Source organism: Xiphophorus couchianus, chromosome 11 (assembly GCF_001444195.1).
Source record: "Xiphophorus couchianus chromosome 11, X_couchianus-1.0, whole genome shotgun sequence".
Classification (NCBI taxonomy): domain Eukaryota; kingdom Metazoa; phylum Chordata; class Actinopteri; order Cyprinodontiformes; family Poeciliidae; genus Xiphophorus; species Xiphophorus couchianus.
The window spans coordinates 29706629-29721701 of NC_040238.1; the positions used below are offsets into that span (position 1 = coordinate 29706629).

Genomic DNA, 15073 nt, shown 5'->3' on the forward strand with positions numbered 1-15073 from the left:
TATCATTCTTATTTTTTCCCATGTATCCTCAATCCTTTTCTGGAATGCTTCCTTCTTTTCTTATCCTTTTTGAAAAATGTTGAATCCTTTCATCTTTTTCTTTCCACTTCAGTTATGCTTTACTTAAGTTGACACAAAAACCACAATGAAATAAATTGAGGGGGCAGTTTTATGTATTTTCCTGGCACATAGTGCCATTTTATTGCACAATCAGGTACTTATGTTACCTCCAGTTATAAAAAAGTTTTTCAGAGCGTAGTAGCTCCTATGATGATCTCAGTTTGACCAGGTGTTTACTAACTGCTGATAGTCTGAAGGAGCTGTGTAGGGGAGGCTGTGGGAGAGATGCTTTGTGGAGTAGGCGGCGCTTTGAATGAGCAAGCGTTTAGGCATCTCTGAGTGGTTGCCACTGGAGATTAACATAACATGATGTAAAGCTCAAAAAAGTTGATTTTATATAATACCCCCATTTAAAGTTCGTAATTATAATGCAACATTTAAAATGTTCCAGGGGTATAAATGTTCTTATTAGGCTTTGTAGATGAATACAGCAAGAAAAGAAAGGACCTCAGCAGAGAGTTTTTAATTATGAAATATTGTGGGATTCATTTATCATGTTTTGCTATTGATGAAATAGTCCCTGGTCAAGGTCCTGCTGTCCTTTACGTCCACATTAAGTGTAGCATCTGCCGTCATAAGGAAGACTCAGCAAGCCCTCATTTCTGCCTCACCCACCCACCTACTGCCTTCCACATCGCCTCACGACTTCTTTATCCTTCCAGTTTGCTTTTAAAATGTGACGAGGCAGGCATGGTTATGGAAGCGTAGGAGTGTGGTGTTGATGGGGAGTGGGGAAGTTGCTAAAGGGGGAAATTCTGCTAATTAATAAAAAAAAGCCTCTTACTAAGTGTTTCTGAAGGGTCCTTGCTCGGTGGCATGGACGCTGAGTCGATGGATGGGTGGACAGATTATGAAACTGTGAGTCCGTATTGACCAGAGGGAGAAAAGTGTCAGAGGGCTCAAAGTCTGAGTGACAGTAAGTGTAGAGGTCAAGGGGACGCAGCACAGCATTAGCCCCCTCATGAGGGATGCAGGAAACACAATGGCCTTTTCACATTCAATGCTTTTACAAAACACTTTGCAGGAATCATGCTTTGCAGAGCAGAGGAACAGCGTTCCTCAGTATGTGTGTGATTTTGGCCCACATCCTAGAAAGAGTCTTTGATAGACTCATTTAGGCCAACATTAGTAATGAGTCTGGCCCAGCTCTAGCTGGTGCTTGTTGTTTAGTGTGCGTTTTATATTCTAGCTGTAATTCCTGGATCTTGTTTAAAGTCTGTTCTAGAGAAGAAATGCCCTCTGGTGTATTGTTGGAAGAAATCAATTCTTTCTGGTTTTCTATATGTGCATGTAGATCACATTTTCCATGAGTACTTTAAATTCCTGTAGGCTTGCATGTAGGTGCATTCGAGGGCTGCCTCTTGCAGTGAGACATTGTTCATCTGCTGTGTGTTTTTTTTGTATTTATATTTATGGAAATTGAATGGCATGCTTCTCTACAGGATGAGAGCAATAGCCTTTTCCCCTCAGAATTAACATTTCTTTCCTTTTTAGCTGTTGAGTTTAGCAGTGTGATTTCTGCTGCCTAAGGTGCTAATATCTGTTTAAATTACAGCCGCATCGTTGCATTTTAATTTGATTTTGTTTGACTGTGCACACTTTAATTTGATTTTGTAACAGAAGGAAGTTTAGCGTCACTATATCTGCATTGCACATGTAAATATTTGGTTGTTTGCATATAACCTTGCGTTATAGTCATGTATACTTGTCAGTTTGGTTGTGTGTCTGTATGTATTAGCACAGCTTTCGCATTAGAGAGGGAGAAATTCATCTCGTCTTGCATCGATTATGCAAAGATTTCTCAAACTCCTCCTGCTCTTTGTGAGCCATTCCAAGACCTTCTGGAAGTCAAATAGAGATGTGTAAACAGCATGCATGCACCAGTTGGACTGAATTGTTGGCGCCAATTAGATATTGAATGCCAAGTTGGATGTAATTTAATTTTTGATTTTCTTAATTATGCCCTTTTGCACCCTTTGCAATTTACTCTGTCGCTGTTTGAACTTAAGGAGCTCTTTGGCTTTTTGTCTTTATTTCAAGTTTTTTACTTGGTCTTAAAATGTATGGAATTAGGTTTTTCCATTTTCCAAGTCTGGATGAGAAGGGTTTTTGAACACAGGGAAACATTTTTTTGATTGCAGAGTCGTCTGTGTTAACTTTTCCATAATATAAAACAGAAAAAAACAATCCAACCCTTGTCTATACACGCTTTTTCCTTGCCGGGTCACAGGGTTGCTGGTGCCGTCTCCAGGGGTCATTGGGCAAGAGGCTGGGTGCACCCTGGACCGGTCGCTAGAACATTTGATAAAAATATTTGCTCACCAATTAAAGTAATTAACTTTAGGTATTTCAATTACATGGCCAAAGCTGTATAAAATCCAGCACCTTTAAATGCTGCTTCTAAAAACACATTTACTATAAAATAGTTACACACACATTGTATAAAATTTGTAATGTAGTATCTTCATTCAATATTGATTCAAACATTTGCAATTATAACACTTTATACCATAAAGTAATTACACAAGACTCTTTAAAATGCTCTGGAATTTGTTACATTTAAAAAAATGTCCACAGTCCATAGTCAGGTCTTAGTGCTTTAATTACAAAATTGAAGAGGTTGACACAACACAGAACTTCAAACAAGACTTTCTTCACAGTTTAAGTCCTTAACAACATGTCTTCAGCATGGGTTAAATTTCCATGAACAGCATTTAGCTGTTTGATCTACTGGTTAAAAATCTGACAATATATACACAAATAATATTCAACAGATTTCAAAGATAGAATAAATTTTCACTTTGTTATTTGATATGATGTTTTAAAGTCTAATTGGTGAGATATTGTCCGATTGTCGTTATTTTGTTAGGAATTATGGTTCCTTATGTTATGTTTATTCATTTGAATTAGTTTTCTTTTAATCTTGCTGGATTTAACTATTCATTGGGATTGATTTGACACGTCAAACCTGGCCCTCTGATGCTATTTTGATCAAATACAGTTCCTGATGTCCAATCGTGTCAAATGGATTGAAGGTCATGACTATTTTTGATTACAAACTGGATAAGATAGTTACTTTTACGCTCATCTTTTTGCGTGTTATGACTGCAAAGAAGTCCAAACCACATCATACCCCACTACTGTTCTGTAATTTTTTGACTCTGCTGTGGACTAGTGATTACTCACTGTGTTCGTGAGGCCTTTGCCACCTGGCATCTCTTTCATCTCACAAGATGTTGCCTCCTACATAACAAACACTTTGATGAGATATCTTCTTCCGCTCTATTCATTGAACACCTTTCACTTTGAAAAGTTTGATTCCGTCTTGGCAAATGCACTTTCTCTTCTAGCACACGTAAACATGTGCTTTTAAGTTTTAAAAATCCATATGGCATTTGGATTTTAGGAGCAGGTTAAACAGAAAGATTGCATTTATTTCCACCCTTATCACAGTCTTGAAATATTTTTGGTATTTAAATGTGGTTTAAATGTGTTGGGTTATTAAAATCAGTGGTGCATGTAAGTTGCTGCTGTGTAGATGTAAAAAAGCTGTTTTTATAAATGTACTAATAACACATTTTTAAGACATAGGTCATATTTTTTTGCTTCCCTTTATGCAATCATGTAAACTTGGCTTTTCTTGGGGTCAAATGAGCAACAGCAAAAGAGGAGCATTATGCTAATAAACTAAGGAAAATGTAACTAAAGAGTAGCATTTATGTAAATTGGTCTGCCATTTTTCAAAATGTCAGACCTCTAGTTGTGATGTTAAAAAACATCAGATCTAGAGGGATTCTTTTCTGACACTTACTACAAAAATCAATATGCATTCAATTAAACTTAAACCAAGTCAAAAAATATATGTGATTGTGTACATCATATTAAGATTATTAGTTCCCTCCATTTTGTGTGTTTACTGTGTTTTTCTTTGAAGTAAGCGCCATGTAATTATGTGCTTCTTATAGACCTTACTGATGCAGTCGGTGACAGGAAGCTTCCCATGTCTTAAATATGGTGTGTGATTTAATTTATGCAGCTTATATTTTCCCCCTCACTGAAGCTGCAACCAAAAACATACAAACTTAATATCAAAGTTTTCTTGAAGTCTAAGCCTCTTAAGTAGAAATCAGATGGGTATGCTTTGAAATTTTAATGAAACAACTTAATTATAAGCCAGTCACATGGACTACTACAGATAGTTTCATGTTTTAACATCTGCCAGCACTGTCAGCATCCAGCAAGACATAAATAGGGAAAATAAATGCTCCAGCACTCTGACTTTCTTACTAATTACCAGGGTTTCTCTAGTCTTGCATTTTGTGATTTAAGCATTTTTTGGTACCAAACAATTATTTTAAAGGATAGCATTTATTCTCTTGTAAGTTAAATTGTAGATGTAATTCCTGCTGTTCATGTTCTTTTTTTCTTTAATTTATAAATTTGGCATTTAAAGTTCTGGTGAGACTTTATTTGACGGATTGTGAATAAGACTGTCATGACATCGTCATAAACATGACATAACACCTGTCATGAACATGAGTAAGTCTTCATGAATATTTATTTACAGGAAATCAGGTTTTGAAAAGTATGTGCGTTAAAGTTTATTTTGCATAGCACATTTAACAAAAAGGCAGTTCAAGGTGCATTACATGATAAAAACAATACAGTAACCACTTATGAAACATATATATGAATCAATGTTCCAGTTACTAGTAATCAGATGCAACTCTGAACAAATGAGTTTTTAGCCTTGATTTAAAGGAATTCAGTGTTTTGGCGGTTTTGCAATTTTCTGGAAGAAAACCGAATGCTGCTACTCTATGTTGGGTTGTTATTGATGCAGAGTAAATGTCTGCATCAAATCCAAAGACCTGATTGGTCTGGAAAATTCTTCTTCTTCTAAACGTTTGCAACCGAACTGCTACCTGTTTTTACTGCTCAGACTCTTTTCAATATTTAGATTTAGCCTCTTTTTCTGTCATTTTTGTCTTTCAGGCAGACTATTTTAGCTGCGTGGCAACTATAGTATACATGCGTAAAGAAAATTGTTTGTATCAAGCCTGTCCGTCTTCAGACTGCAACAAGAAGGTCATAGATCAACAGAATGGTTTTTACCGCTGCGAGAAGTGTAACAGAGAGTTCCCCAACTTCAAATATAGACTCCTACTTTCAGTGAGTATGATGCACATATGGGACAAACAACATTAATGCTTGTCAAATATGCAGTGATTATTCTCAGTGATGACACAAATACACAGTCAGACAGACAGAAGTAATGTTTTGCCCTACCCATCATCTCTCGCTGTCTTGGCTCTCAGGCTAACTTGGCAGACTTTGGGGATAACCAGTGGGTGACATGCTTCCAGGAGACAGCTGAGGTCCTGCTGGGTCGCAAGGCAGAAGAGCTGGGACAGCTCAGAGAAACAGTGAGACTCTGACACACACACATATACACACACAAACACACAAAAGGAGAAACTGCCACATACAGTTTTTCTTAACAATTTCGCCCAGGAGATCTAACTATAACGGACTGCTTCCTTTTAGAGTTTCCACCAAACTTTTTGTTTACCCCTGAATATTTGTCTGCTTGTCTGCGTGTGTGTGGGGGTGTGTGTATGTGTGTATTCCCAAGGACGAGGCAGAGTTTGATGAAGTCTTCCAGAAAGCCAACTTCTCTACCCACATCTTTAAAAACCGAGTCAAGCTGGAGACATATAATGTAAGTAACAATAAACAGAAAACTAGAAGTATATGGTGCAAAGGAATTCACTTTTTTCCCAAGACATAAGACTGCAGAAATGGTACAATACAAAATACTGCTTTATATTATTACAGCTCATGCCTCATTCATCATAATTTTGAGAAAGTGCATCTCAAAAAAATGGAAAATTGTTGAAAAGTACATTTGTTTCAGTCATTCAATTCAGAAATTGAAACTCATAGCTTTATTGGATTGATGTATTGGACTTGATAAAACACTGTCGACTAACAACAACAGATAGGAACGATTATTGATTGTACAAACCTAAAGTTTGACCCCAAGAACCTTGGAATAAAATTTTGATTAAAATTTCCTAAAAATGTTTGTCAAAATTTTAATGAAATGCAAATTTTACAATGGACTAGTTCTTTTTCCATAACAAATTTTCTTCCATATAAATTTGTATATAAACTCAATGAACAAAGAGCGCCGACTCAGCAGTCCTCGCTATGATTGTGTAAGAGATATGACACTCTGTATTGTCACTATGACACTCCTGCGTTGATGATCCTTTTTTAGTCTTTTATAACTTTAAAATTTTTATAAAAACACAATTTTGGGCTATTATCATTGACATTATTAGAAGTAAATTATTGAAACATGTGGATTGAACTAACAAGCAAACTTTTCATTGGCATTCTATGGTGCTATAGTAAGCTATTTTTTTTAAATAATCAAAATGCTATTGATATTAAAATAATTAAAGCGCATACAATACAGATCTAAAAATGTTTCCAAGCTGCTCCGTTCGCGTGACTCAATCACGTTTTTGTTTTTTTCAAGTGAAATTTTTATTTTTTGTGGATTAGTTGGTTGGCTTACTAAAATTGACCTAGTGTCAATACTGTAGCAATCCCAAATGAGGCTGTTTTATGAAACAAAGTCAAACATATAATCTTTATGATATTGTGTTAAGCATTTCCCAGGACTAATGGATAGACCAGCTGTTTCACAGGTGAACAGAATTGGCTAATTTTCTGCTTTAGTGCGGAAGTTTTTAGTTGGATTTCTTATGGCCAATAAAGAAAGCTGTGTAACTCATTGTGTTGAGCGAAAAAGTAAGAAATTACGGACTTAAATATTTTGCATTCTCTTAATGACAGTAAACTGAAATGGCCTAATTTTTAAGTAGCCTAATAAACTGTAACTGCTGCATCTGTGGTGTTATTGTTTGGCATAAAACTACAAAAGCTGAGGTCCTGTGAGACTTTCAGACATGTCTACTACGCACTTGTAAAACAGAAGTCATTATCTTTTGTTTTTTACTGAACTGTAGTCTTAAGCTTGTAAAACCACCAAACAAGATGCACAAACACGATGTAATCACAAACACCGTCAGTCACACAGCATAAACTCAGAATCATTTCAATTAGTTACAGAACGACAGGGGGGTTGTTTTGTAGCCAGTGCACTTTGGATTGCAGAAAACAAATACAGCTGTGGATTCATTTCTCTTAATTAGGCACTAATTAGCATTTAGCTATTGTCTGTCTAAGGCTAATTAGCCTAATTATTCAAAGGCCAAATTGCCACTACGGGCATATACTGGGAGGAGCAATTGAGATTCAGATTTATCTCTGAAGGATCTGTGTCTTGACCTTATGAAACCCTTCAAGCAATCCTGTGCAGTTTTAATCCATTCCTTTAGTTCATAAAATAAGAAGGAATGCCTGCCAGTGACTGAAAAATTTCCCAGTAAAGCGTCTAAAGACCAAAAATTACAGACATAAAATATTCTCAATGGGAGAGATTTGTCTAAAGCACCAACAGACACTACCTCCCACGCCCAAAACAAAGAGAAAAAAACAATACCCTTCAGATTATGAGTTTAAATTTTAAACCTTTCTCTAATTGTTTTAAGTTAACTGAAAAAGTATAAAATTGTTGCAGTAAGTGGATATAAGTGTTCAGAAAAGATACATAAAAGAAATACTAATAAAACAGCATTTTAGCTGGCAGATTTTATCCATGACTACAAAAAAATTCAAATTGTGAACATTTTCTGTCAAAGTATTTAGTAGAGCCAGTAGCTGTGTGTTGCCACTGTTCATTGTGTCAGTTGTCAGTCAGCCACCTTTCTCAGCTCTCTCCTCAGGTGAACAGTATGCATATCAGAGTGAGTCAGCATTAACCTTTTTCTTTTTTGCAAAGGTCTTTTTCATCACAAAAACCTTTAATGTACAGCGTAGGCTTGGTTAAAATTGTTATTTTGAGGGTGTGCTGCACTGTTATTTGCAGTGTGTTGTAACACACTGTGCATGTAATGTAGTGGTTTTTCGTTTGTTCATCCAGAAGCAGAAACTTTTCAGGTGGGTTTTGCTATAGGAGGCAAGGTAATTTTCTGGGGTATTTTCTCTTCCACTGAAGGAACCAAACAAAACAAAGTGGATGTAACCCAGAAAAAACCTCCCAGTTTAGGATCTTCTACAGGTCTTATTATCTGTCATCTTTTATGTCAGAATAATGACATGAGTATTTTGTGTCACAGCCTGTAAACCCAGTCATGTTATTATCAGTGTTTTCACAGGGTTACTTTTTAAATCTGTTCATAAAACAGGCTAACCTTAGTGAAAATGTTAATTGAATGATTTAATTGAAGCACAGACCTCAGCTGGAGGCTAACGGAGTAATGCTGTAATGATTTTTTAATGATTTAATATGGTGAAGTTAAAATATTTTATAGCATTTATGTTCTGCGATACCAATTAAAACGATCACAGCCCCCCTCGGGATTGTCTATCAATATGTAATTTTGAAGTTTCAAACTAACAAACATGATGAAGCAGCTGCTGCTGGGTGTCTGCTCCAAAGATAAGTAAAATCTGTGTCGATGAAATGCATTGGAGGTGTTACTTTATAACACCTATCCTTATTTGGGATGTCTATAAATGAATTTTTGTAAAATTGATGTTACAGAATCATCATCGATGTTTTTATTACTGGAAATTATACATTTTATTATTCCCAACAGACGTGTTCCTCCTCTCCATATGAGTGGGTGTTATATACATATTCAGTCTTTTTGTCTCATAGGTTTCCTACAAATTAACTCAGTGCAATAACACTACTTTTCTCATTTGTCTCTTTTTATAAGAACATCTAGTAAAAGCCTCACTTCAGTTGTTGTAATGTTTAGCTCAATTGTTCATACTGCATGTAGCAATAGACAATCCATCCAGAGACCATCAAGCAGTGAGAATTATGGAGTGTGTGGAAGAGGTTTTGTATCTACGAATGTTTAATCAGTAAAATATTTAGATTTAATTCAATTCAGAAAACTTTATGTATCCCCAGGGGCCAATTAAAGGAGGCACATAGAGCCCACATAATAAAAACACAGAAACATACAGAAATAGAAAGAAGGTGCAAATGGACATTGAGGTGTATACATTATATAGATGTTATATTTGTATTAATAAAGGAGGAGTTCAATCTGGTGTCTGTTTTCTTCTTCATATGACTGACTTGACTCTAAACATAGCACATTTGATTTTTCTAGATTAGGCCAGTCTAATGGACTCAAACAATATTTACATCACTGGTAAAGATGTGTAAAAAGCCTTAAATGAATTACTTATTCCTTTAGTGCAGTTGCATAATCTTACACTGAAAGATTTGCTGCAGTAGTGAGCGCTGTAGCTATTTGTTCTCTTCACTGTGTGACGGTAAGATAAGCTTAGCTCCTCCTCCGGTCTTAGTCGTCACCATTATAGATGTTTAAACAAATGACTACTACTAAATGCAGTTATGATTGAGTTTATGAGTAGTTGTTTTCTTGTAGCAGATATCAGACTTGTGAAAACTTAATTTGAATTGGGTGTTTGCCTGTTTTTCACGTTTTAAAGAGAGGCTAAGATAGATGGACCTCTATGCCCATCTATCTTAGATAGACAGAAAAAAGTTTCTATTCACGTGTTTCTGGTTTGAGCCTAAATTTGACAAACGGCATCCGCAAACACTCCAATAAAGGACAAAGCACCTTATCTTAACCCAGTGGGGGTTAATTTTGGATTTAAAATAATAATAATAAAAAATTCTGTTGTATCATAACTACTACCTGATACGCAATGTGGTCTTGGGTCTGTCAGGACAGCACTATACAATTTCAATGCAAGACATGCAGCAATCACAGATGTCCAAATGCTAATGTCAGTGTTAACAATCTTTTATGAAGAATATTTTTTTCAAAGAAGTTTTTGAAACACTTGAGAGTTGAACAGGTAGCACCATTTTGCAGCAATCTGATGGTTGAATAACCTAAATAACAGATTAAAAACAATTTTTTTTTTTTGAGCAACAAAATTGGTTTTTGAATTAAAAAAAAAATTCAGTATAAGGTTTTCAATTAATTACAGACTCTGCAATTAACTCGATTAAAAATTTTAATCAAGTCCCTCCAATTTGAAAATATGTCAAGTCTGTTTACTCCATTTGACTTGTTTGGTGTGCCTCTAATTGGGACACTAGTGATAATGTAGAAATTAAATTCCTCCCTTTGGTATTTATTTTCACACTTAACTAAACTAAAAGCTTAATTTCTCTTAACTTTTTAATGTGAAAAGTATGTTGGTATAATTAAAGATTATTTTAAGACTTTATAAATGTGTCCACCAGTGTTGTCAATACATATGGCAACATAATGATGCCTGTATTTGGACTTGAATCCATGTGTTTTTCAATATGAAGACATTTAAGAAGATGTAGATGTACTCTTATTATTTGCTCCAAGGTTTCGAAAATGTGAGTTGTATATCTGTTTGTATATTGTGTATCTGAATATATGTCAGAGGGGACACATTTTCCTTCATTTATGGTAACAAACCGACCATTGAGAGCTAAGCACAGACTTAATATTATCGCCTTACATCATCTGCAAAACCAGACCCTTAGTTGAACTTGTCAGCAAGAAATTCAGTTCTTATTGCTCTTTCGCAGTATGATAAAAATGTTTTAGTGAAATCTAAGGTAATTTACATAATCAATGTGATATTTACAAAAAATATTTCTAAGTGTTTCATTCTTTACCACGTAGCTGACAGTGAGCACTTGTGACACACTGGACAAGCAAATCAACAAAGACACAGCAGGCTGTCTGTGGTTGACATATTTCTTAATTTGGATAGACGCAGAGGTTTTGATGTTTTTAAAAGAGAAATAAGACTTGTGTAGCACAGAACCACAAATGTAAGCCCTATGGTGTCATTTGAGGACAACTCAGAGCTCCAGTAATGTTCCGGATAAGACCAGTGTTTCTAAATACCGAGGCTGCAAATGTCTGATGTTGCTAATAAAACCTAAGATTCAGTAAGGTCAGTGGGAGCCATTCTTTTGCTCAGAACATACTGTGACAAAGTATTATCTGCAGGGAGTGTTAACTGCTTGGTTATGACAGTTTTTCTGCAGGAATCCTCTGCTGTGTAACTACATTGTTTAACACAATACTGAAACTTATTAATTCTCCATGAGGTTGTAGCATATGTATGAATAAATTGGCTAGTGGTGTGTTGCCTTTGTGTGAGCCATAGTGTGTGTTTTCTTTCACATTGTATCCGTGTGCCAGACAGCGTCCAGACCTTATTTCTTCAGGGAAAATGCCGGCTTCACACCAACCTGTGAAATACAGTTAGAGAAAATGTTCAGCTGCCACAATATTTTGTTTTTCTACACGTGAGCGGAATATTAATTACAGCATATTATGTTGATCACATCAATTTTGTCACCTTTTGCCAAGTAAAAATGACCCCTTTTTAATTTTACTTTTGTTTCTTTAGATAGACAAAATTGAAAATAATGATAGGAGTGTGAAATCACAGATATTAAACAGCTTTAATACCCAATTTGCTTGCTGAACAGCTGATGGAACATTTTTAACACTTTGAAATTGTTTTATGTGTAATCCCTCTGATAGTAACTGTGATCATAACAGAAAAGACTTCAGTCATTATGTCTTCACAGGAAAGTCTTATAATTGGAGAGTATTAGTGAGATGCTTTAGCTCAGAAAATAATGGAAATGATCAGTCAAATGGAAAAATCATATTAAATCTCTGATTTTGTGATTTAAGAGTAATCCTTGTGGATGAATGGCAAGTTTGTCTTTTCATTTTATCTCTGCATCCCCTGTCTGTACCCTCTATCTTAAAAAATGCCTAAAGAAAGTCAAATTGGAACATGTTTCTCTCTCATTTAGTCTAATTTATAGTGGAGGAAACGTACAGACTGGACATCCTGCTTTTGCGCGGTTAGAGATGGAAAATGTCACTTTCACGCTCTGTTCCCCCAACAAATTGTAGTCATCACTGAGGTGTTCACAGTTCACAAGTTGAATGCCACCTTAGACCAAAGCCGGGTCACTTTCAAATTATCTTCATTTTATTCCAGTTGAAAAAAAAGTCAAACGTCTCTTTGTGATACTCTGTAGGAACTCATTTTAGATCTATAGGGTTATCAATGTGGCATTACAGCAGATAATACTTACAATCTGCTTTTTCCCTTCTAAGTTATTTGAAGAGTGTCATCTGCTTTGTCTTTTATTATATCCATGTTTGCAATATGCAAATAAAGACAGCTAATGACAGCAGAAGCTCTATCCATGATGGCGCTCCAGCCAATTATGTAACACTGAGCTAGGCATAGTTTCTATTTGAAAGAAATGAATAGACTAGACATTGCTAATAGCAGCAATAACATTATCTATGGCTTTGTCCAAGGAAGAAACACAGCTATACACAGAACCACTGAATGAGGAATAATCTTTAAGGGAAAAGAAAAACAAAGGAGCATACACATCATTAAACAATACCTGTGTTGATGGCTTTGTCCAGAAAGCAGACGGCTAAACCAATTATTTTCAGCTGTCTCCACTACGTGGGCTGTGCAAGAGGCTTACTAATATTCATTTACGTTTTAAAAGTAATTATTTTGCAAGCAGAGCAAATTTAGTCTATAGTCAAACATTTCCATAATGTCAAGATGGCACAAGGCGTAGGAGCACCAGGTTGTGTTTTCAGCTCCAGAGCTGAAAGCATAAAATGTAAAGACAGATTAAACTGGGACAGACAGTGTTTTTGGTGAAGAGCTGATGTCTACCTACAACAAGAAAATAAGTCGACACATTACATAAAAAAACATGAGGCATTGAGTCACCAAACTGTGAAAAATATCAGTAGCTGACTAATCAAAGAAAATCCATTTCTACCAAATAACTTCTCTGAAATGTAGTTGGAAGGGCATTTTTGTTTCATTTGCATATGCACTAAAATTTGTTCTTGTTGTAGTCAACATAAATACAAAAAAACAAGCTTAAATTGCAAAAATGAACATGCAATGTTTGTTAGAAATTGCCATTTTATTTGAGTTATTTTTGAAGTGGCTCCATAAGCCATCAGCTGTGGCTGATGGAGCCGTCAAGATTCACTGTTTTAAGCAAGTGCAGTTTGCACTTGAATCCTTTCTAACAGATGGTGAGGTAAATTATTCATGCCGGCTGCGTGACATAACAAAAGGAGAAAATCATCTGAAAAATAAGTTTCTCTAAGTATTGATAACATTGCAGCTCTACCTGCAGAAAGTTTCTTGGACTGAAAGGCCAGACAGACTCCTGCATTTGTTGAATAGTTTTTTTTTCTAAAACAAACTGTGATTGCTAATTACAGGCTTGTTTCTTTCTAAAGTCAGAACAGATGGAATATGCAAAATCTAGTGTCCTCCCAGATTTTTTATTAAAACATTCAGCTTATTGAGGGATGTTTGCCATATTAGCTAATTATTCTTATTAACTGGCTTGTATGTAGTTGTTGCCAAAGTACGAGCTTTGATGATGAACAAAGGGTGGTCCAAGCTGCCTTTGCTTCATCGTTTATTCATTGTGAGCTTCTCATATTTCCCTCTCATTAGCAAGGTTTTTGGAACATTACTCAGACACAGAGAAACTACGCAATACAAATCAAAACTAACATGTTAAATACCTAGTAATTATGCATCTACATGAACTAACAGCATAATGGCTTATGTTGCATAGAGCAGTGATCTACAGCTACATAGTCAATCTGCTGTGATGGGTGGTTTGTATGTGCTTTGAGGTTAGCAGTCAAATTTGTTAACTTTTACTAAACATGCTGTTGATTGATTTTCTACCTTAACCCATTAAGTATTGGATATTAAAGTTTAAGTCTAATTTGAGCCTTTTCTTTTGTCCTTAGGACGAGAGTCGGGTGAAAGTGACCGTAATGGAAGTACTTCCTGTCGACCACAGAGTGTACAGCCGAAGACTCCTCAGCAACATTCAAAAATTGGCTCACTGAGCCACATTCACATCTGGCTGCCTGATAATTACGCATATGTCGGCTTGGTTTTTGACCAGACTAGGACTGGTGTGAGACTTTTTCAAACCACCAAATTTTATGTCTGATACAGGAGCAATCAGTGAGATCTTTAGCATGTTTATATCTTAAAACACTGACACAAAAAAGTTCATTAAAGGGAGTTTTTTACATTCACAAGGTTTTTTGTTTTAAAGAAATTTAACTTTAATTTGTGGAATTTCTAATTTTTCCTATTTCTTTTTCCTATTTCTTAACCAGTGATTTGTGTATCCTCATTTTTAGTAGTTTCTCTCTTTATATAATGACTCGTTTTGATTCAAAGCATGTTGATATTCAATGTTGACTAAGTGATAAAAAGAAAAATCTTACTTTTAATTTTGTAAAATAAATGTAGCACCAGTGCATGAGAGTTTATTTTAGATCCATGTTCAGTGTTAAAATATTTTTTCTTTGTGTTTTCAAAGGGTATTTTTTTGTCTCTAAATGATGTTAAGCTGTGATTAAAATCACTTGAAATTATCCAGTTTTTATCACTGTTATTTTAGAGTATCTGTATTTTATGGTAAATGGTTTGTACTTGTATAGCGCTTTAACTAGTCCAGAGGATGCCAAAGCTCCTCTGAATGACTTCAAATACTCATTCATACACTGATGGTGGTGACCTCTGACCCCACCAGCAGCAATGGTGGGCCAAGTGTCTTGCCCAAGGATAAAACATCATCGACAAACAAAGTTGGGCAAATATTGCCGTAAATAACAAGAACCGTGTTGACGGATTAAATACCTGAATGTAATTGGATTGTTGAGGGATGTAAAACACCGTTTAATAGTGTTTGAGAAAGTTGCTGTAACTGACATCAATTAGT

General features: G+C 35.5%; 1 protein-coding gene across 1 annotated transcript in view; it reads left to right on the forward strand.

Moving 5' to 3' along the window:
• Positions 1 to 14723, forward strand: part of LOC114153522 (replication protein A 70 kDa DNA-binding subunit-like) — a 43680-nt gene extending 28957 nt beyond the window's left edge. Inside the window, exons 14-17 of the mRNA XM_028032123.1 lie at positions 5116 to 5292; positions 5439 to 5546; positions 5756 to 5842; positions 14085 to 14723. Of these exons, the coding sequence (XP_027887924.1) occupies positions 5116 to 5292; positions 5439 to 5546; positions 5756 to 5842; positions 14085 to 14186 (474 nt within the window). The 3' untranslated portion in view covers positions 14187 to 14723. The remainder of the gene's footprint in view (positions 1 to 5115; positions 5293 to 5438; positions 5547 to 5755; positions 5843 to 14084) is intronic.
• The last annotated feature ends 350 nt before the right edge of the window (positions 14724 to 15073 follow it).